The following is a 24,215-nucleotide window of genomic DNA, read 5'->3' as shown; positions in this document are numbered from 1 at the left end:
ACAAGAATACTTCAAGCGGAAGACTACTCAACACAACGATGGGCTCACTGTAACCTAGAATGCAACTCTAGCAACACAAGTACAGCTACCCTTATTGATAGCCAAACAGCAATTAAGGCTCTCAGTAAGGTTACATTAAAATTAATACTGGTCAAGACATTCCAGCATCACTTTTAATGTAACCTTAAGCTGAATATATGAAGCTAAAAGAATCAGGTGCGTATCCTATGGGTCCCCGGGTCCGTAGGAAATTTTCTTCTTCCTGATTGGTGCGATAAACGCTTCCACGATTTTGATCGAGTTTAACAAAGCACGCCAATATTTTCTTTCTCATAATAACCGGCGCCAGTTGGACACACCAAGTGAAACTTTACCCACTAATCTTTCCAACGAAGAGGAGGTCTTTCTCTTCTTCCACTATCAACAGTTGATGCCGCATCAAATATATTCATATATTTCATACGTGCGATATGAACCAGCCACTGAAGCCGCTGGATCATTATTCGCTGCACTATGTCTAAGTCGTCGTAAAGCTCATACAGTTCATTGTTCCATGGCTTACGACATTCGCCATCACCAACATGCAAAGGTCCACAAATCTTGCAGAGAATCTTTCTCTCAAACGCTCCAAGGGACGCGTCATTGGATGTTGCCACCGTCCAAGCTTTTGCGCCATACGGCTATATGTTAGGACGCTGAGAGCCTTATAAAGTGTTAGTTTTGTTGGTCGAGAGAGGACTTTACTACTCAGTTGCCTACTTAGTCCAAAATAACACTTGTTGGCAAGAGAGATTCTACGTTGGATTTCAAGGCTGACATTGTTATCGGTGTTAATGCTGGTTCCTAAATAAACGAAGCCTTTTACAACCTCGAAGTTATAACTGTCAACAGTGACGTGGGTGCCTATACACGAGTGCGCCAACTGCTTGTTTGAAGAACGGAGCTACTTCGTTTTGCCCTCGTTCACCACCAGACTCATTCGCTTTGCCTCTTTATCCAGTTTGGAGAAGGCAGAACTAACAGCGCGGTTGTTAAGGCCGATGAGATCGTTATCATCGGCATACGCCAACAATTGTATGCTCTTATAAAATATTGTGCGTGAGCGATTAAGCGACATTAGGTTAAAGAAGTCACACTACAGCGAGTCACCCTATCTGAGACCTCGTTTGGTATCAAACGGCTCGGATGGGTCCTTCCCAATTCTGAAGGCGCTGCTGGTGTTGAATAGCGTCATCTTGCAAAGCCGTATTAGTTTTGTGGGGACACCAAATCCAGAAATCGCGGCATACAGACAACCCCTTTTTGTACTGTCGAATGCAGCTTTGAAATCGACGAAAAGATGGTGTGTGTTGGTTCTCCTTTCATGGGTATTTTCCAAGATTTTGCGTATTGTAAATATTTGGTCGATGGTAGACTTTACAAACCTAAAGCCACACTGATAAGGTCCAATCAGTTGGTTGACGGTGGGCTTCAGCCTTTCATACAATACGCTCGCTAGATCCTTAAAGGCGATATTTAGAAAACTAATCCCATGGTAATTGGCACAGATTGCAGAATCGCCCTTCTTATGGATTGGGCAGAGCACACTTAAATTCCAATCGGCAGGCATGCTTTCATCCGACCTTATTTTACATAGAAGCTGGTGCATCCACCTTACCAGCTCCTCGCCGCCATGTTTGAATAGCTCAGCCGGCAGTACGTCGGCGGCCGCGGCTTTGTTGTTCTTTAACCGTGATATTGCTATTCTCACCTCGTCATGATCGGGTAGCGGAACGTCAATTCCGTCGTCAACGATTGGGGTATCGGAATCTTCACATTCTCTGTGACATGCGCAGCTGTCACTACTTAATAGGTTCGAGAAGTGTTCCCTCCACAATTTAAGAATTCTCTGGATGTCAGTCACCAGATCGCCGTCTTTGTTCTTACAGGAAAACGCCGCGGCATTGAAACCTTCTCTAAGCCGCCGAACTTTCTGGCAGAATTCTCGGGGGTTGTTCTTATTGGCTAGCATCTCAAGCTCCTCGCACTCACGTTTTTCGGCCTCTCGCTTCTTCTTTCGGATAATACGTCTCTCTTCCCCTCTTAGCTCTCTGTAGCGATCCCACATGGCTCGCGTTGCGCCCGATCGCAGCGTGGCTCTATAGGAAGTCTCGTACAACTTCGAAATCATAACTGTCAGCAGTACCGTGGTTGCCGATACGGGAGTGCACCGATTAAAACATAAGACTGGAACTATCACATGGAAATTACTGGGAACGAATTAGCATAATAAATGGAGCTCAATCTAGCGCAAACTGTTTGACTAAAACAGTAAGTCAATACTTTTGCATTTTATATTGTACTTTTTTACAAAAAGTTATAAAAACAGAGAAAATATACTTCCTCTGACTTTTTCGTAGGTAAAAAAATATTATAACTACAATTTTAGGTCTCTGAACCAAAAACTTTTCATTCATACTAGCTTGTTAAAATTTCTAATAAAATAAAAAAACGGAACAGATACACACATAGTCAACAATCATAGTGATAGTTGGTAGGTAGGCAGGTAGAAGTGGCTGTTAGTCTTTAAACCAACTCGCCTAGACCTTTTCCAATCCATTGTGATACCATAGTAACACTTTATCTGCAACTCCTCGTTAAACCATTTTGGTTTAAGTGCAAACCCATTAATCCGGCTGACATTTATGTCCCTAAACTTATCAGTATCATTCAAGAAGGATGAATATCTAAACCTACAGGTAGAAGTGGCAGGCCACGCGGGACAGTGACAGAGAAGAAGTCTGGCAGACACTCCCTTCACCTGCAATAGTCGAAAAGAGGTGCATTCAATCTTTGAACATGTCAACTTAAAAGGCCTGTGGTCTGTGATCAAAGCAACTAGCATAGAGACATTTTTCCTTGACCGACTAAGCAGATTTTTTCTCATTTTGGCAAAATTATTCTTGTATCGTTACAGGTCCTGGCACAATGATGGAATTAGTGACAACCCACCAATAGATTTATTCGCCACTTACGTATCAGAATAAATATAGACTTCTTCTATAAACTTCTCTAAAGGTAACCACATTTTTGCCTAACCGGACACTTACCACATTAATGGCTCGAATACGCTGCAGTCTGAAATACGCTACAGTAATTAGAAAGACGAACCGAAACGCTTACTTTTGGCTTGTTACAGCAGCCACCAAAGCCAAATTTATCGTTAAACTTTGAGCCATCAGTAAGGAACCGTAAACAGTTTTACCGTCCAGGTATATTGTCAACTCACTCACGTCTAGCTGGAATTCTAGTACTAAATAACCTTATAAAATATGACTCATCCAAGCAATAGTCAACAGGATTAGTTAGCCCCAGCCCGAGTTTTATGACCGAGTATCTCACACCTAAAGCGCGTCATTGATTAATTGCGGCAAGCCAAGCAACAGTGTTGCATGCATTCTATTCACCAACCAAGACTAGGGGAGGTAAGAAGAAAGGAGTATTCAGAGCATCTGAGAGTGTGGTTCTAAGAGCACCGCTGATACGCAAAAGCGTCATACGTTGAACTTTCTTTCATAATGATCCCTGAATTTATTATTTTTGAAAAATATCATAACTCTTATATGTTTTCTGTAACTGACCCAAAAACTTAGAGTTAACATAATTTAAAGGAAATGTTTTCTACATTTAAATCTCTTGCACAAATGTTTACGTATGCACATACATTAAGCCATTTCGATGGTATTTCTTTTCATAATATTCGGGGATTACTAGCAACCATTTGCTGTACAGTTGTCATAACACAACGCTCAAAGCCATACAACAAAACAAACAATACAGCACATCTGTACTCACATTGCCAAATATTTCTATGCAGCGGAAGTCTTAAAAGTGTGTAAAATTAAGCACCTTAACTCCTTCGAACGAGCGAAATGGTTTAGCACAAACCCCCTAGGCAAATGTGAGTCTCTTTCCCAACAGCTTTTTCAAAGTTCGCAGGCTTTCATTCACAGCATAAAACTTGCAACAGAAGGTTATTTTTCAACTACATTTAAATTGTTAGCATTTCCTTGAACTGAAACTTGCATAGCACCTGAATAAATTAGCAAAACGAATTCCTGCTCTCAACAAAGAAACGGAATAGTTCCTTACCCGCAAGGGCGTGCATGCGAATTCCAGAAAATTCAGTAAAATCGCGCTAGTTGGCGATAATGCTAATACAAAGTGGCAACTTGCAGTTCATTTTGTATTTTGTAAACGGTGCACGCGCCAACATTTAATTATTTCAAATTTACGTAAGGACTGCAGCATCCACTTGAACCATACCGCGACTTCCGCCGCAAGATGACTGCATTTTATGGCAACAACAACCTTCAATTATTCACTCCATTTCGAAGAACTTGATAAACAATTTCTCAATTCGCATTGTTGTACCATGCAAGCAAAAAGTAGTTGTTTATCTCTATTCAATTATTGCATACATCCAGATGCCACAGCTGTAAGCCACCGACCTGAGTAATTTAATAATCGCATCGAGAGGTTGGAAGTGAGCTTAGTGGCAGTTGTGTAGCATATACCGGAATGGCATATTAAAATCTCAAAGTAGTTACTGACTGAACTCCGAATTGAACTTAACTTTATTCAATACTTCAATCCTTAAGTAAACCAAAACTGCTGGTAGCCGTTGACGCTGCCGTTGAAATTCCAGGGTTGTGTTTTTTATTTGTTGGCGTGAAAATTTCGAAAACAAGAAGGTGGGTAAGGCTTTCTCAAGTAGGCCACAAAATTATCAAAGTGAATATTTTGCGATGAAATTCAGCCAGGACTTAGTTCTATCATCCAGAAGCACACTCAGAAAATTTTGTTGTAAAATTCTAAATAGTTTTTTTTTATTAACTATCGAAGTTTTTTGCAGCGCTTGAATAATTATCACATTTCTCGTAAAGTTAGTATCCGATTACAACGATTTTTCAACTGCAGACTGATAAAGGATGATATTTTCCAAAAACGTTATTTTTGTTCCGAAACTTGATGTTTTGTTGTTGTAAATAATTTTTTTTAATAAACAATTAAAAATTTAACTAATTTCTGCGCCTCTGGGATGAAAATTTTTTAAGGATATTAACGTAATAAACATCTGTGCATTTATGTATGGAAAAAAATGCGTGCAATTCGAAAAGGATTAATTATAATTAATTTTTTTGTGACAGAATGCGTAATTTACGTATAACAGGATTTGCGCTTTGACTGTCGCGGAAATGCGTAATGATAATTAAATTAAATGTATTCAAAGGAATGCATAAGCTGTCATGCAAGGTTTCATATATACTTCTTTATTACTAACGTTTATGTTTACATATCAGATCTATACATTGTAAGTTCAGTCAGCAAATGCACTTAAAATTTCTCACTGAAAAACAACAACAATTCACGGACGGACACAAAAAGTGAAACAGATATATTCATTTGTTATTTCGAGAAAAAATGAAAATCTTTCACGCTTTTTACACTTTTCATGTAGTTTGTTTTTACATAATGGGTATAATTTTAGATTGATCGTGGGCTGAAAATATTTTGCACTCGATGGAATTTTTATCTTTTAATATAGAATAAAAGAATGGAACTGCCTCGTATTTTACAAAGTTTGCGCTTTGGAATAGCGCTTTTTCAACTTACTAGAGTGATTTTCATGTTCTTGTTTATTACAGTAATCAAAATTAATTTTCTTAGAATTGACTTTTGCCCATTCATACAACTGTTTCGGCCCCGTAATTTTCACCGGGATTTTATCTCGCATGCTTGCATGGTACGCATCTCTCTTTATAGCACCACCAATACCATCGCAGGCACCTTTCCCATGTGCAGAGACAAAAAAGTGCCACTCGGCATCGATGCCAAAATCCTTTTTCTGAAATAGTAAATTTATAAAATTGTACTTGTTTTTGTACTGTGAGGCCGCCCCGTCGGAAAAATAATAGATTTTCTTCACATTTCGTTTACCAAACAGTTTAATCAAATATTGAATCAATTTAGAATTGAACAAATTGACTGCGGAACTGTCATGTTCCAATGCTTCAGAAATTATCACAAAATTCTTATGCTGTTCTACGCCGTTTTCTTTGTAAGGCACAACGTAAGGATGTATTCGTCCCCTTAGTATAACAATAGCCTATGTGCTCATAGGCTATTACTTTTTTATTGAATTTTTGGATTCTCCATCGTCGATTTTATATGTGGTCAAAATTTGGTCAAATTCTAGTTCCACAAAGTGGGTCAAAACGTCAGTCAAAAATAATAAATATTTACAGACATAACGAGATTTGAGTGAGAGCTACTTTCGGCAAAAACTTTGAAATTCATTTTCTCAAAACATCAAAAAATTTATAGGCTATTTTAATACTAAGGGGACGTATTGTTGCCTGCGTTGTGTTCCAGTATTCTGATTGCACAGAATTTTGAACACGACACTAATTTTCGTATTTTGATCACTTATTCGGACTAGATTTGTGTAAACACGACTATGGTTTTGTTTTCCGAAAGGGTTACAACAACGATTTGCATGTGGCATTATATAATATTAGTCTATACTTAGTTTTGTACACATTAACATACGCGATTTACATAATATCACAGTTTTTATTATCACCGAAACACATCACCACAGCAGTCGGAAGGCGACTAGACACAACTAATGACAATGTCGGCAAAACTGATCTTACGGAAGCATATCGCGTTGAGACGTGTCTGAAACACGGTTTTTCGCAAGCCGCCCGCGAGTCGCCGTTTGTGTTCGTGCGCGTCCACGTAAGTCGAAGCGCGCATTCTGTCACAAAAAAATTAATTGTAATTAATCCTTTTCGAATTGCACGCATTTTTTTCCATACATAAATGCACAGATGTTTATTACGTTAATATCCTTAAAAAATTTCCATCCCATAGGCGCAGAAATAAGTTAAATTTTTAATTGTTTATTAAAAAAAATTATTTACAACAACAAAACATCAAGTTTCGGAACAAAAATAACGTTTTTGGAAAATATCATCCTTTATCAGTCTGCAGTTGAAAAATCGTTGTAATCGGATACTAACTTTACGAGAAATGTGATAATTATTCAAGCGCTGCAAAAAACTTCGATAGTTAATAAAAAAAAACTATTTAGAATTTTACAACAGAATTATCTGAGTGTGCTTCTGAATGATAGAGCTCAGTCCTGGCTGAATTTCATCGCAAAATATTCATTTTGGTAATTTTGTGGCCCACTTGAGAAAGCCTTACCCTAATATTAAATACAAAGTTTTTGTGTTTTAATAACTGCTGTAGGTTATTTGTCATTTCTTTTTGATTGATATTATAGCAAATAAAAACAGGCGGGTTCTCTTTCTTTTTTTTAATTTCACGTTTTGGTAGTATGGATTTTGTCAACTTAAGCGTTGTTTTTGGACAACTTTCCATTGTCTGTATGCGGCTCTCTACCGTGGGAAGAGAAGTGAAATTGTGCTCCCTTTCATTTTGATTGCTTACTTCTTCTTACATAGTAATATCTGGACCAACTTTGCTTTGATTGACGTTTGCGTATATTTTTAATTGTTCGTTTTCCTCTATGAGAGAGGCTTTCTCAGAGTTAAGATTCACTATTATGCTTTTTAGTTCAGCGACCTGTGCAGTAAGTGCATGCAGTAGGGCCAACAAAAATTTTTTGTTTTGAATTTCATCATTACCTTCTTCAATATCGTGACGTTCATTGGTTTGCCCGTCCCTTTCTCTTTCCTTTTTATTGTTTGTTTTATAGTACATTGTTTTTAGAGTGAGAGTTATCACTCGCATTGGTGTTGTGGATTGTGTTTTGTAAGTTAACCCATTCGATCCCATTGTACTCGCTTGAGTACAGAAAAAGCATCTTTTTCGAAACGACGTCAAAAGCCAACGCTTACAAATTTTTAAATGTACTCGCCACTTTATAATACAGAGCAATGTTGAAAAAGAATACGCATGTTTCTCCTTCTTTTTTTTGAGTCCCGTTATCCGTTATTCACTTGTCTTTGCGTACACCTTTGCTATTTTTCTTCTTTTCATGGTTTAGTTTGCAATAAGCTCTCTGTTTGACAAAATCTAAGTTATCACGGAAAAAGTTCAGTGTTGTAATATTCATAATACATATAATTTGTATACTTTATACCAAAAAAACGAAAAAAGTTGTGGAAAAGTGCAATTCGGTAGGTTTAAATTCTAGTGTACTCGCATGGGTACAGTGGGAACATTCATATATATTTTGTGTGCATATTTCATGTAGATTTGGTAATGGATGTAAAAAAATTTTACGGAAAGAGGTTTCATAACCTTTCTGCGGTCATCGACTATATTGAATCAAGCGGCCGTAGTCACTTCGACTTCACTATTATACCGCCAAATACCCACTGTGACACAGATGAGGAGGACATTGAAGAGGATAATATATTGCGTGATGATATTCCAACCTTGGAATCGTATTTTTCGATTCTTCTTTACGCCATATGACCTTCTTAGAATTTTGAAAGAACAAGGATTTAAGGCTACTGGGACTGTTCGTGAACGGCGGACCAAAAACTGTCCTCTGAAAACGAACAAAGAACTACAAAAGAAGCAACGGTCTCCCCGTTTGATTTTATGTAAGTTTATTATAATGATTTATTTGAATAGTTGTTTTGTAACAAATTTTGTAGGTTTTCTGACTCAGGAATACTTTTTGTGACGTGGAATGACAATAGCGTTGTGACAGTGGGAAAAAACCTTGATAGAATTGAACCTTTACATACCGTCAAACGATGGTCAAGACAAGAGAGGCGCAAGGTGAATGCCCATCAGCCGAAGTTGATAGCGGAATACAACTCAGGAATGGGAGGAGTTGACCTCCACGACCAAGCTTTGAATACTTACAATATAAAGTTTAGAGGAAAGAAATGGTGGTGGCCTCTTTTGACCACAATGATAAGCTCGTGCGTAGTAAACGCATGGAAGCTTTATAAAATGGCAAGTAAGAGTCAATGCGACTTGTTGCAATACCAACGTGAAATTGTGCGATTTTATTTACGCAATTATAATATCCGGGACATATCTTCAAAACAATCGACAACGGCATCGATAGCTGGTTCCTCATATAACCATTTTCCCAAAAGGATATCGAATCAGCTGAAGTGCAGGGAGTGTCACCAAAGAATTCGATGGATTTGCGAGTTATGCAATGTAGCCCTTTGCGTAGAGAGAGAATGTTTCAAAAACTTCCATACTGTTAACCGAACTAATAACCAAGGAAGTCTTTGAAAGTGTCTTTTTATTCAATACTCCATATTTTCATATACAGGCAATGTACATATATACATATTATCCCATTGTACTCGATTGGGTACAGCCCAAAAAATGCATTTCTTTGATTTTTTTTCGTGTTTTTTTTTTTTAAGGAGCTTAATTACACTATTTCAATAAACGTTTTATAAACGCATTTAAAAAAAATTGTTTTATATAGGGTTGGGATTTAATGGGTTAAAGTCACCTTGTGGTTCATTTTGCTTTAAATAAGTAATATAATAATTGTACAAGTTAACACCGGCTACGTGTTCATCCACGAAAGCTTGTAAATTCTAGAGGAAGCTAATACTTGTTTTTCCAACTAAATTTAAAGTGATAGAAACCGCACCTGTTTTTGTGTTGCATCAACAAAAAGCGCAGCTGTCCAAACATTCCTTTCTCATATGAGATGCTGAACATGAATTGCAACAAACACCTGCGGTGGAAGCGGAGGCGTTATCTGCAGCAATGATAACAGCGTAGCGACGACGGAAGATAGGTTAGCATTAAGCTAGAGTAGGCGCAGTTTAGAAAATTAAAAAGGATATTGTTTCGTTGATTTGGTTAGCTGATTTATTGAGTTTGTTTTTAAGATCACTTCTCGGCAGACTGGCAACTTGTAACATCATAACTCGGCAACTCCTAGTAATAGGAGGAATAAATTATGAAACTGTATAAAAAGTGTTTCATTTAAGAAACTTCGGTTAACTTACACATTTCTTGTTCTGTAATCTGGACCGAATTGTTTTTATTTAGGGAAAAACAATGTTCATTTGAATCATTTTCCAATAATCCATACGGATTGTTGCTATTATCTTTTTCACTCATAATGTTTTTGATTGATTTTTTTGTTTTAGTCTGTATGGTTTTTATTTCATTTATTTTCTTCGCTTAAGTACACGCCCGCTCTCGTCAAGTTCCGCGCTTCCTCATGAATACTCACAAATGGAAGTAAGTCCTGAATGAACTCTTGGAATTATTGCACGAAATTGTTCTATTAAAACCGCAAATCTTATGACAAAACTTTTCGAATTGCAATTTTTTTTTTTCTAATTTCAGTTTGAATTTTTATATATTTTCTGCCTTTGGATTGATTCAATTTTCAAAGCTCACTCGAATTGGTTAAAGAGTTTCTAAATTATGGCAGACTCGCTTCCATTAGACAGGGTGTACTTTTGTATGTAGACTGTATTTTTGTATATAACTCTGTCCGCATTAGAGTGCAACTACAAAGCCCATCTTGAACTACTTATATATGTACTATATGTTTATTAGGTCGTACCAAAAAAGTTTGCTATTTTCGTTTATTGGTCATCGAAAGGACAGAACCCGCTGTCAAAACATCAACAAAACAGTTACTTCATAGTCCCAAAGTGACGGTTCGGTATGCATTGTTGAGCAGTGGAATAATTACACGATAGTTTTTTTTAAATCGTCGAAGGAAAGCAATTTCTTCGAACGGAGCCTCTTATCGGCGCATGCTGAACGATTATTTTCTGCCAGTAATGAGAGAATATCCTACTGTCAGTACCCATATATACTCATGTATATATTTACTATATACATATGTATGTATGTAAGGTATATACTCTGATGTACCCATATTTCCTCCATATCGCGAGAAGTGAATTTTCTCTACTCCAAAGTTCTTTGGCAAAAATACCTCATTATAACACCAGATGTACAAAACCGGTTCTCACCAACGACTGTGAATCATAGGTCCTTAAAGTTAATCAGGTGAATTTACTGATGCGATTTGAAAGAAAAATTCTCACAAAAATATTCGGCCCTACACGATTATTAGACGTAAGATGAAAAACTCACAACATAGTGCGAAATTGGGCTGTCGAGAACAATGGAGACGTATTGCAGAGAAGGCACATACAAAAAATAAATTTGTTTCGTGATTTTCTTGCAAAAATACTTTAGACTCGGAGATTTTTTTTTTGCTTGTAAGGCGCTACGGTCTGTTGTAGTACATACATATATTGTTAAAAATTAGACAAAAGGAACTTTTTGATGGTCAAAGACAAAACAAAGAACACTCTGCCGCAAAAATAAGCCCGTAGAATAAACTACTATACGTTGAAAATTGTTGCTCCTGGACATGATTTATTTGAATAATAAACATTATTAATGTACATTTTTGTGGGGAAAACATTTTTTACTTAAATGCAATTACTCTTTGGCTAACCGCCACCAACAAAAGATAGCAATACTAGAACTTGTTCCTTGCCCCACGGCTTACACCTTATGTCCTTACTTTATACCCAATTTCATATATTATATTACATATATATAAATAAATGTATAAGTACAAATTACATATAATTGGCGCGCACATCCCCTTTTGTGTATTTGCCGAGCTCCTCCTCCAATTAGTGGTGTGAGGCTTCATGTTGTTTCACAAATAGAGGGTATATAGTTGTATGCCCCCTCCGAAAGCCAAATGGTTTTTGTGAGAATATTTTTGATGCCAAAAATACACACTGAGGTTTGCCTTTGCTTGCCAATAGGCGACCGCCAATAGAAACAAACATACACGTATTTCCTAAGCACCTGTTTTTTTTTGCCTTCTAAGGGGGCGTCCATAAATTACGTGAGATGTTTAAGGGGGGAGGGGGTCGAGTCAAATCTCATCTAATCTTACGTTGGAGAGAGGGGGGGTCTCGGCAAATATCACGCAATTTTTTTTCTGATTGAAACAAAAAAATTGTACATGCTTAAGATTTAATCTCAAGCGTAATCGTAGTATGATTAAGATCATTCACTAATTCGTTCGAAAGAAAATAATTTCATTCATACTTCGACGTTATATGTATGTACATTACTACTGTCAAACCACCATATTTGTTTTATACCAAATAGCTCAATTTAATCTGAATTTGCGGTACAGTGTAGCCCGTCGGTTGTTTTCGCGCCACTATGAGCCGAACGCCCTATCACTCAGGTTGACGTTTGACAATTCCGGACTTTAAAGAACATGACGGAAAATCATTGGATTGTCACAAGACGAGCTAATGAGTTACTGTGCGCAAGCGTCAACGGCTTAGAGTGGCTAGATTAGAACGAAGTTGAAGGAGCACATGATTTTACTGAAAATCATATGGACATGTTGGTCCCAATAGTCTCTCTTGAAACCGCGCATGATTCTCCATGGACTGAATTAGAGTAGATATTCTTTTTTTAATCGCAGTAGTTACGATTTAAGTCTTCTATTGTTAAATTTTTATTACACTTATAACTCTCAGCAATATTGATTACTAGTCTTAACTAGTCGTAAATAAAAGCCCGAAGGAAATTTTTTTTCTTTTTACAATAACAATCCAACGCGTTTACATAAGAAACCCACATTTTGAAAAATCTCACGTGCGATTGGGGGATGGGGGAGGGGGTTGAATAAAATCTCACGACATCTCACCAGGGGGGGAGGGAGGTTCAGAAAATTGAAAAAAACACCTCACGTAATTTATGGACGCCCCCTAAGCACCTAAAAACACCTGAAGCGCCTGAGATGTTATGGTTTTTTCTGACGAAAAAAATGTTGACCAAGACCAACCGCAGAAATGACAGATGGCACTGTTCGAATTCTGCAGAGGTTCCTGTTGTCATGCAGGCTCTGTTATGGTTTTAGGTGTTGTGAGCATCGAAGGACATGTCATGCCACCACACTTCTTTACTCAAGAATTTCGAGTGAATTCTGCTGCATATATCGAGGTTCTAGAGACTGTAGTGAAACCTAATGATGGTATACCCGGTGACAGCCCATACATCTTTCGGCAACTCTACTCATTCATACAAACCGATGGCGACATAAAATTGGATAGCTGGAAATTTCCATTGCCACATAACACCGACATTTTCTTTTGTTTTTTCCTTGTTCACCCCTCTCGGAAGCATAGGGCCTCGACAAGACTTGCCTTGCGTTGGTTTCGTTAATCTATTTGATTTCTGACCGAGTAGGTGATTAGCCTGCCGCTAACATCGACCTTAGGGCCGCCTAACTCCCCAAAAATTAGTCCACTGGATTACTACATATGTGGCGCAGTTGAACGTTAAACCAATATGCATCCTCATAACGCCATTTCTTCCTGAAGGTGGCAATTCGTACCGTTATAGTGGAGTATTTGATTCGGGCATGCAATCGTTTCCGGACCCGGATCGAAAGTTAAGTTATTGCAGATAATGAAAATTTTATTGAATGATTTAATAGATATATAATAAGTTAATCCTGTGCAAAAAATTCGGAAAGTTTCATTAAATTGTGTTCAAAATAAAAGTTAATATATTAAGTTTTGCTCTTAACTTGCCCTTAAATACCGTATGCACCTTGTATACCTTTTTTTATCAGAAAAAACATGCCATAATTCTGTGTAACACATACAATACCTTAAAGCAAAAGTTGCAGCAGCTCTTTTTTTCTAGTTCCTCAACACTTTCAGTTTTCATTGTTTATCTGAAATGTACTGGATCTCTCCAACTATCCACCTATCGAGTGAAAACAAACGACACTATGCTCCACTTATTTCAATAAGTTTCACTTATTTACATAGTTTTACGCTCGCTTGTTGGCATTTCACTTCTTAACTTGGCGCACTCAGCAACCACCAACAGGAGGAGAAAATCGAACTCGTTGCAATGTCAACTATTTGTGCTGGTAAAGTTTTGAATTGTTTCAGTGATGTGTAGTGCGTAAGTAACTTTTCAAATTGCCAACACACATGTCAACAAATACATGGACATATAAGTACACAAATACATATAAAGTAAACCGAAATAAGACGTGCAGTGGATTGTTTTTAAGCCTTTTGCATGCAAAATATTCAAGCTGCCCCTGTCGATAAACTGATACAGATCATAAATATTTTACTCAAGTTTTCTCGCTTTATTTTTATTAATAACCATAGAGAAGCGCCACCATCTGGTAGAACCTTCTCTTCGCTCCCTTGAATTAAATTTGCTAGTTTTAAAGGTTACTCATACGCCACCAACCATCGAGCGGATATAAGGCAACCAGATATGTTTATACTTATTATCCACTTGCTTGCATATTGACATCGGATGAAAGATGAGCTTGTATACATACATGCAAACACACATTTATACATACGCTGCAGTGATATTGCGTCATCACTCTTATTTATTATGGTTGGTCATTAAAAGATTGTAAATCTTGATTGCTGCCGTTAGCAGTATTCTATCCATTTTTCAAACCGCTTTCATTGTGCTTTCAGCTGCCTACACACTTGTCTTATTTCTGTAATTTTAACGATCAATTTCCCGTACTCTTAAATGTCGGACTATGAACGAACATACTTAAGTGGATCAAGAAGATTGTAGGGCAAACAAAACTTTTGAAGCACTCTAAAGGCCGAAGAAAATATGACCGCTTCCGTTTGAAAAATATGATAGTTGCATGACAGATATTTTGATATGTTATCATTTTGTGGTGTTAGTAGCATTTTTATGTGGCAATAAATAAAATGTTGGCATAAAAAGCAAAGAAGGGCAATATTTGTATAAATATAATTTGTATAAATATAATTTCAATTTTCGATTTTAATTTCAATTCATTTGTTTAGTTAGTTGTTCAAGTTGTTAGACTTAGTTAAAAGTTCGAGTGAGATCTTCATTAAGCTAAGCTATCAATGGGCACAAAAGACCATGAGGTCGAAGTGCAAACCTAGTAAAGAATCTAATCTAAGCTATCAATACTTCGTCTAGCATAGTGATGGGCAAACTCAGCACATTTGCACTGTGCAGCAGCGTGTGCTTCTGCGTGCGTAAAAGTGCTAGGTGAAGGGGGATAACAAAGCACAGGGAAGAAACAGAAAAATTGAGCGAGTTGTGTCTGTGTTTGTACCCTGAATGAGAGAGCAATTATTCTTGAATTCTTACCATGGATGCCAACTTTTAACTTCATATCAACAAATTAAAAAAAAAAATAGGTTTTTTTGGTAAATTTTTCTTCAATAACTAAATTTAATACATATTACACTTTCCATTATAATAATGAATTAAAAAAGTTCGCGTAATACTGTTTTTTAATTGCTAGATGTAAAGAAAGTTAAGACCTCTGAAAATATTTAATTTGAGATTAAATTAAAATCTTACATATTGGAACAGTTAAATCTTCAATAATATTGATCACTGCATATACTGACGAATCTGTAAATTATTCACACTTATGTTAAGATTACTTAAATGGTTTTTGAGATCGGATATATTTTTTATATATTTTATATTTTTTTTAGCAAATTACTTTATAAAACTGCACACTCTCTTCAGCTACCGAAGTTTGTCGAATGTTTCAGAATTTTAGCTACTGAATGATACCATTTTTTCTTTTATTTTTCACAAAAAGTGGACGTGATTGATAACTAATTTCGCCCATCTAAATCCAATACACTCTGATATGCATAACTGCAAATAAAAATAAACAACTAAGAGTATATACTTATGTATATAAATTATGAATAATAAAATCAACAATACCCAAAATTGATTCCCACATTTAACAACTGCGGCAACTCTTACTCATAAGTTTTGACATTTCATAAATAAAATCAGTTTTTTCGTGATTTCTTCATTTTTCGACGATATTTTTTGAGACCGTAAGTTACATATTATTGTCGCATAAAAAACCACTAATATTAAGTGTATTTGTATGGTGTAGATGCAGTGAAAGTGCTGAAAATTCTAATATATTTAAAAATTTGAAGCGGCGAACGTCAAAACAAAGTGCACAGTGTTCAACTGCCGACAAAAACCTAAATTTATTTCTAATGTGTAATATATTACTCTGTTTTAACTTTTAATTTAGATAAACAAAGTTAAATAAAATATTAAATATAAAACATTTGGTTCAGCATGACCTCAAATAAAAGAACATTGTTAAATTTGAATCCGAAGTGGAGTGTAACTTTTTTATGCAAATATGTAGACGGAGAATCACAATGCCTTGTATGTGAAAAACGTGTGGTGTGTAAGTTTTTTAACATAAAGAGACATTATGAGCTGTACAGGAGTGATTATGATGAATATGTAGGAAAAGTATATACAAATCCTTAAGTCTAAACGAAGAGCCCGATTCGATGTGCCAAATTACAGAAGGTCGGAAAAATTCAAATTATTCAAATTTTTTTTTTAATTTCTTAGGAAAGCGAAGATTACGTTGTAGATGCAAAGCGTGCAACTTATGAAATCGCGTTAAACCTTGTTCGCGAGAATCGAGCATTTCCGGATGGCGAATTGGTGAAGTTTTGTATATTAAAAGCAGTAATAATTTTGTCCCCTTATCTCGTAGAACTATAAGCAGACGAGTAGATGAAATGGCGGAAATTACAGAATCGCAGTTAAAAGAGCGTATAAAGTCATTCACAGCGATTTCATTGGCAATTGACAAAAGTACAGATATATCCGACATAGCCCAATTAGCGATTTTTATCCGAGGAGTTGATGCCCACCTAAATATATGTGAAGAACTTTCGGACATTATTCCAGTGACAGGGACGACTAAAGGTGAAGATTTATTTCAATGTGTTAATGAATGTACTGAACGTATGGGTGTATCATGACGAAGAGTGGTTTGCGTTGCCACCGATGGTGCGAAATCCATGAGCGGATGCAAACAAATTTCTCTAATAATTTTTGTGTATTTTGTCATACTGTGCGCATTGCCATATGCGAGTGATTTGAATTTGAGAGCAACTAAGTACTCACCAAGAATACCCACTCTGCTATGATAATTTCCTCAATGTTTTTTGAAAAAATCCTCTATTTTTTTTAATGGAATCATGTATAAATTCTCCTTTTTAACAAAATAAAATGTATAACATCCATTGTTTAAATAAAACATGGCTGGTTGAGATTACTGTTCGCTGTTGTGACCAGCATTCTTTAAAAAAAAATGCACTAATATAAAAACATACGATATACATACATACTTATATGTAAACGAAGACAATTTTTTCATTCAGAAAAATATACACCGATTTGTCAGTACAAATTTATCTCCACATAGTTTAGCAACTATGAAACTTTGACATGTGAATGTTCAAACTTCTTGATTATAAAATCGCCTATGCTTCTTGGTTACAAAAATTATAAAAGTAAATAAAATAGAAATTTGCAAAGATGATGTTAATATTCAAAGAAGCGTGTTGGGAGCAGCACCTAATTTACATGACCTAATTTAAGTATAGAGTTAATTGTATAGTTTTATTTAATAATTTAGTATTGTAGTCTAACTTATAAGATTGTAATATTTTTAACTCGTAACACCTGGTCACCCTAATCCTTGTACTTGTCCTTGAATTATATTAATACACATTATCCTATATTTGTCATTTTCCTAACGTTCGTATCAACGCATTCTATGTACATACATTGTATATAAGCCGTGCTAAGCAAATATTTCGAGACTTGAAGCTCGACATCAGCTGAGGCCGGTGAACTTAACATTTTGTAACAAACACACGAACGCGTAAACTCTGTGAAAAATAAATTATAAAGTGGTTTAAAAATAAAAGTGTTTAATTTGAAAACTATTAGCTGCCAAAAAAGCTTGGTGGTTTAACATTTTTGGTGACCCCGACGTGATATTCGTGTGTTCTAATTGTGTAAAATAGAAATTATTATTCAATATAATAACATTTGTTATCCCTTCGAAAATATCGTGTTACGGTAGTTAATTATTGTCGCGTAGTCGTTTTAATACCTACCCAATAAATAAAACCGTTTGTTAACTTTGTGCGGGACTTGTAAAACAAAACAGTTAAAACCGCAACCTATATTTCTATTTACTAACTTTTTCAACGGTTTCCGTGTACATAGAACCGTGCCTATAAATTCGTGCGCTATCAATATAACCGGTCAGTCAATTTTAAAAGTCAAACGTTCAACATGTCGCTCAGTCCAGATCGCGTGTCGTTTTTAAAGCTGAAAACAAGGTCAGTCTTTAATCGACTTCAGCATACATCAGCAGAGATGAACACCGAAATGCTACAAGGCATGGATGAGTACGGCTTGGCAGCAATCATGGAATCAGTGGGAGATTTGAAAGCAACATTCACCGCCGCTCACACCAGCTTGGAGGAAATGGACTTTGAGTCTATTGCCAGTGACCTGCCCTGCAAATTCGATGCTACATTAGTGAAACTTAAGGCGAACCTTCAACGAGAGATTGGGAAACGTAGCACAGGTCAGCACTGCTCGACATTTAGAGCGAACACTGGTGACTCGCAGTCAATCATCGTGAATGCCAATCGTTCTCGCTTGCCTTTGCTAATGCTACCCAAATTTAGTGGCGCGTACACCGAGTGGAGCAACTTCTTCTCAATGTTCGCCTCCGTCATTGACAACGATGGCGACCTAACGGAAAGCGATAAGCTGCAATACCTGCGTTCCTGCTTGAGTGGTGCTGCTTTGGATACTATCCAATCTCTGGAGATAAATGAAAATAATTATAAAAATGCATTAGATTTACTCAAAAAACGTTTTGATAACAAGCGAATTATATTTCAGGCACACATCAGACAGATCTTTGGGCTGGACAGGGCAGATGCATCCGCAAGCAAGTTGCGGAGTTTGACGGACAAGGTTACATCACACATACGCGCGTTGCAGTCGCTTGGGTCACAAGAACAAATCGCTGACTGCATTATAGTTGAACTACTAATCCAGAAGTTGGACAAGGCTACTCAATCCAAGTGGGAAGAAAATTCATCAAGCAACGAACTGCCGTCGTGGGATCAGTTAGCTGCATTTTTGGAAAAGCGGTGTCGTACCCTCGAAAATGTGGAGCATGCCATACAAACCCAAACGGATCAAGTTGACAGAAACGGTAAAACTGTAAGTACAAATAAAAGAAAATCATTTGTCGTTTCGAATGCCTCAGTAGGTGGTTGCGCGTTTTGTCGGTGCCCTGATCATAGAATTTACCACTGTCAGCAATTTTCCACTCTTTCTCCAAATCTTCGCCAAAAGGAAGCCAAGAAGCTCTCGCTTTGCCTTAACTGTCTAAAGGGTGGCCATCAAATGAGAGATTGCAAATCTGGACCCTGTAGAGCTTGTCAATTGAAACACCATACGCTTTTGCATTTTGACCGCACATCTTCTGCTTCAACTTCTATATCAGGCCCAGTCACGCAACTACCCACATTCAAATCAAACACCATAGCTGCAACATCATCTGTCCCTGGCCATGCCCTCACTTCGAGATCTCCATCTGATGCTGTGCTTCTAGCCACTGCAGTCATTTTTGTCAAAAATCGTGCTGGTACCTTCGTGCCATGTCGGGCGCTTTTGGATTCGGGTTCCCAGCTTCACTTTATTACAAATCGTTTTACTAATCAATTACAACTTCGTAGGACCAAATATTCGGCAGCAGTTTCGGGCATCGGGGATGCCAACCTGTCAACTGAAGGCTATTCGGTCAATGTCGTACTGAAGTCGCGGACTTCAGATTTCTCAACGCACATCACTTCCGTCGTTGTTCAAACAATCACTGACAATCAGCCTGGTTTTTCAGTGAGCATCGCGGACTGGAACGTCCCTTCGAACATCCAACTAGCTGATCCCAATTTCAACATACCTCAGCGTATTGACTTGCTCATTGGAGCAGGACTATTTTTCGAACTTCTCTGCGTTGGACAGATACAGTTGGCGCCCGGATTTCCAGTTCTTCAAAAAACTCTTCTCGGTTGGGTGATATCAGGTGGTGGTCAACAGACTTCTAAGCTTTCGTCATTTGTGGCCAATCAAAGGTCTTCGAGAGACATCGACTCTGATACCCGACTAGACGATTTGGTACGTCGCTTCTGGGAAGTAGATCACGTTTTTGAGCCAATCACTAAAATAACAAGGGAGGAGCTCGACTGCGAGGCGCATTTTCAGCAAAATGTTTCGCGTTTACCTTCAGGCGAGTACTCGGTTCGCTTACCTTTGAAACTCGGCACAGAATCATTAGGCGAATCATACACACAAGCAAAGCGACGATTTCAGAGCCTTGAGCGGAAGTTAACTAACAATATCGATTTAAAGCTAAAGTACTCGGCATTTATAAAGGAGTACCTTGAGCTGAATCACATGTCACTGGTCACCAGCGCTGAGGAGCATGAATGCAAATATTTTTTACCACATCACTGCGTCGTCAAGGAAGATAGCTCCACAACAAAGCTCAGGGTCGTTTTTGATGGTTCTGCTGTCACAACTTCGGGCCTTTCATTAAACGAGATTCTAATGGCGGGGTCGACCATACAACCCAAACTTTTTGATATTCTTATTCGCTTTCGTACGTTTCCCGTTGCACTTACTGGAGACATTTGCAAGATGTATCGTTGCGTTCGCGTCTCTGCACCCGACAACATGTTGCAGTGCATTTTGTGGCGGGACTCCCCTGAGTCAGACATCAAGGTTTACAAGCTGGATACGGTTACGTATGGAACGAAGCCCGCAGCATTCCTAGCTATAAGAGCAATGCATCAACTAGCCTCCGATGAGTCCTCGTCTTACCCCTTGGGTTCACAAATTGTCAAACGCGATTTTTACGTAGATGACCTGATCTCCGGAGGAAATTCAGTTGAAGAAGTACGCGAGATGATGCATCAAACCACCAGTCTCCTTGCCCGTGGAAAGTTTCATCTCCGGAAATGGTGCTCCAACAACCCAGACGTTCTTCATCACATTTCTGATGCAGAAAGGGAAACCTTCCTTAAATTCGATGACGGTAGCAATATTACGAAAACGTTGGGACTCACATGGGATCCTTTTAAAGATAATTTGTTGTTTTCCTTAGCGCGACACCTTGGAGGCACCAGAAATTCTAAACGGTCTGCACTATCAACAATAGCTCGCTGTTACGACCCGCTAGGTTTAATCGGCCCCACCCTGACTAGGGCGAAAATTCTGTTGCAGCGAATGTGGAGAGACAAGCTCGAATGGGACGAGAGTTTACCGCTCTCACTGGACACAGATTGGTCGGCCTTTTGCAAAGAATTCACAGATGTGCAGTATTTATCATTTCCGCGTTACATATTGCAGCCTGGAGCCACTCATGAACTACATGCATTTTGCGATGCTAGTCTCGAAGCATTCGGTGTTTGTGTCTATGCGCGTTCAGTCAGAGATGACAACGCTCAAGTTCATCTTCTTTGTTCAAAGGCTCGTGTTGCCCCTTTGAAGACGCTAACAGTACCTAAACTGGAGCTTTGTGCCGCCGCCTTACTCGCACAATTAATTAACGAAATAACAAAATTGAAGCTTTTCGCGAGTCGTTGTTATTGCTGGTCAGATTCATCTGTGGTATTATCCTGGTTACAAGAAGAGCCGTCAAAATTTAACGTATTTGTCGCCAACCGAGTATGTGCCATACAACAACTTACAGAAGGTATGCAGTGGCGTTACGTCCCCACCTCTTTGAATCCTGCTGACATCTTATCTAGGGGAGCCGCTCCCCGAGAACTCTCACAATCAAATTTGTGGAAGCATGGACCCCCGTTCCTGCAAGAAGAAATGTGTAATTGGCCGAAGTCTATTGTGCCTCAAACTAAACTCCCGGAAGTTCGTCAAAAGGTCCTGGTATCCATGAATAATCGAATCGACATCTCGCTTTCCTTTAAGTACATCAACTCCTTCACCAAGATGCAACGCATATTTGGATACGTACACAAGTTCATCACCACTGCAAGATCGTTAAAATCATCACATCTTACATCCGAAAATATACATCTTGGAACTCAACTGCTAATTCGCATTGTTCAAAGAGCTCAGCTTTGGCCAGAATACATTGCCTTGAAACAAAATCGATGCGTACATTCGTCGAGTAGCATTTCGTCTCTATCGCCGTTTCTAGATGATTTTGGTTTAGTTCGAGTTGGTGGTCGCCTAAGAAATTCAACCCTTAGTTTCGAAGCGCGGCATCCGATCATCCTTCCGAAAGATCACCCATTAACATCAGCCATAATCATGCATTTTCATAGAAAGAATTGCCACGCAGGCCCACAGTCATCACTTGCGGCAATTCGAATGCAGTTCTGGCCTATCGGTGGTAGGAAAACTACTGCGCGTACCCTACAAAAATGTGTTATATGCTGCAGGTCAAAACCAAAACTTTTTGAGCACATCATGGCAGATTTGCCTAAGGAGCGCATTCAGGCCTCACGAGCCTTCATCGTCACAGGAGTGGACTACTGCGGTCCATTTTATTTCAAACCCGAAACCCGCAACAAGTCACCCCAAAAATGTTACATCAGCGTCTTCATCTGTTTCGCAACCAAGGCCGTGTGGATGGAGCTAGTGAGGGACCTTTCAACAGGTGCTTTCTTGGAAGCTCTCAAGCGATTTACGGCAACACGCGGCATGCCAAGCTGTATTTGGTCAGACAACGCAACCAATTTCGTAGGCGCTAAGAACGAGTTGAGGGACCTAAAACGCTTACTCCTAAGCGAAGAGCACCGCAGCAAGGTTCACGTTCACTGCCTCAACAATGGCTTCGACTGGCGATTCATACCACCTCGTTCACCACATTTCGGCGGCTTGTGGGAAGCCGCAGTAAAAATGGCTAAACAGCACCTGTACCGCACTCTTGGCTCTGCAATTCTTAGTTTCGATGAACTACGTACTTTGGTATGTCAAATCTCTGCTATAATTAACTCTCGACCTCTTGTACCTCTTTCAGAAAATCCAGAAGACCTTGATGTTTTAACTCCAGGTCATTTTCTTATTGGCGGCCCGCTTACAGCTGCTCCTGAGCCTAACATCACTCATTTGAACTACAATCGACTCGGTCACTGGCAGCGTGTCACATACTTCCAACAATTATTTTGGAAACGATGGAGCGAAGAATACCTCACTCTTCTTCAACAAAGAGCAAAATGGCGCACCCCTCACCCCAATGTGCAAATCAACGATATTGTATGCATTAAAGATGAAAATTCAGCACCTCTTAAGTGGCCTCTTGCGCGCGTCATCGAAGTCATTACTGGTGAGGACGGTGTTGCACGAGTAGCTGTTCTACGTACATCCACTGGCCTTACACGTCGAGCTGTTACTAAATTGTGCCTCCTTCCGACTAAGGAATCAGTTGAAAGCCCTGAACTTTCAACGGAGGGGAGGATGTTGGGAGCAGCACCTAATTTACATGACCTAATTTAAGTATAGAGTTAATTGTATAGTTTTATTTAATAATTTAGTATTGTAGTCTAACTTATAAGATTGTAATATTTTTAACTCGTAACACCTGGTCACCCTAATCCTTGTACTTGTCCTTGAATTATATTAATACACATTATCCTATATTTGTCATTTTCCTAACGTTCGTATCAACGCATTCTATGTACATACATTGTATATAAGCCGTGCTAAGCAAATATTTCGAGACTTGAAGCTCGACATCAGCTGAGGCCGGTGAACTTAACATTTTGTAACAAACACACGAACGCGTAAACTCTGTGAAAAATAAATTATAAAGTGGTTTAAAAATAAAAGTGTTTAATTTGAAAACTATTAGCTGCCAAAAAAGCTTGGTGGTTTAACAAAGCGTTTCCAATAAAAAAAACCAAAAGCATTTTATTATTTCATATGAACGATCAACACTTCGAAATGCCTTAACATGGAATGAAGTCCCCTTATCTGGTAACTTTGCTGTTGGCAAAGCTTCACTCTCTTTTTTACAAACACATATGCGTTGCTCAGAAGTGATTAATATACGTACACGCCTATTGCTTACCCTTCTAATGTAAGTTTGTCGCCCCCCCATCTAGCACTTTGCTAGCACGCTCTGCTGCGAGCGTGCCACGCTGCTGCCCGTCCCTAGTCTAGCATATCTAATATCGCAAGATCTTCAATCTGTCTAGGAATCTAAAGGTTTGGGTGTTGACAGTCGTTTCTCATTAAATTGTCCCATTAATTTAACC

At 38.3% G+C, this 24,215-nt stretch overlaps 1 protein-coding gene across 1 annotated transcript; it reads left to right on the top strand.

Annotated features, from left to right (window-relative positions):
* Positions 1 to 18,204: 18,204 nt before the first annotated feature.
* On the top strand, positions 18,205 to 23,767 carry LOC128867130 (uncharacterized). The gene has a single exon (XM_054108229.1). The coding sequence runs from the start codon at positions 18,205 to 18,207 to the stop codon at positions 23,452 to 23,454; it is 5,250 nt and encodes a 1,749-aa protein (XP_053964204.1). The 3' UTR covers positions 23,455 to 23,767.
* The last annotated feature ends 448 nt before the right edge of the window (positions 23,768 to 24,215 follow it).

Source organism: Anastrepha ludens, chromosome 6, assembly GCF_028408465.1.
Source record: "Anastrepha ludens isolate Willacy chromosome 6, idAnaLude1.1, whole genome shotgun sequence".
NCBI classification, from domain to species: Eukaryota; Metazoa; Arthropoda; class Insecta; order Diptera; family Tephritidae; genus Anastrepha; species Anastrepha ludens.
The sequence above is the reverse complement of the archived record's forward strand: the minus strand, read 5'-3'. Positions and strand labels throughout refer to the sequence as shown.

What these genes read in the sequence shown, in the direction of transcription:
- LOC128867130 (XM_054108229.1), top strand. Translation starts at nt 18,205, where the DNA reads ATGTCGCTCAGTCCAGATCGCGTGTCGTTTTTAAAGCTGAAAACAAGG.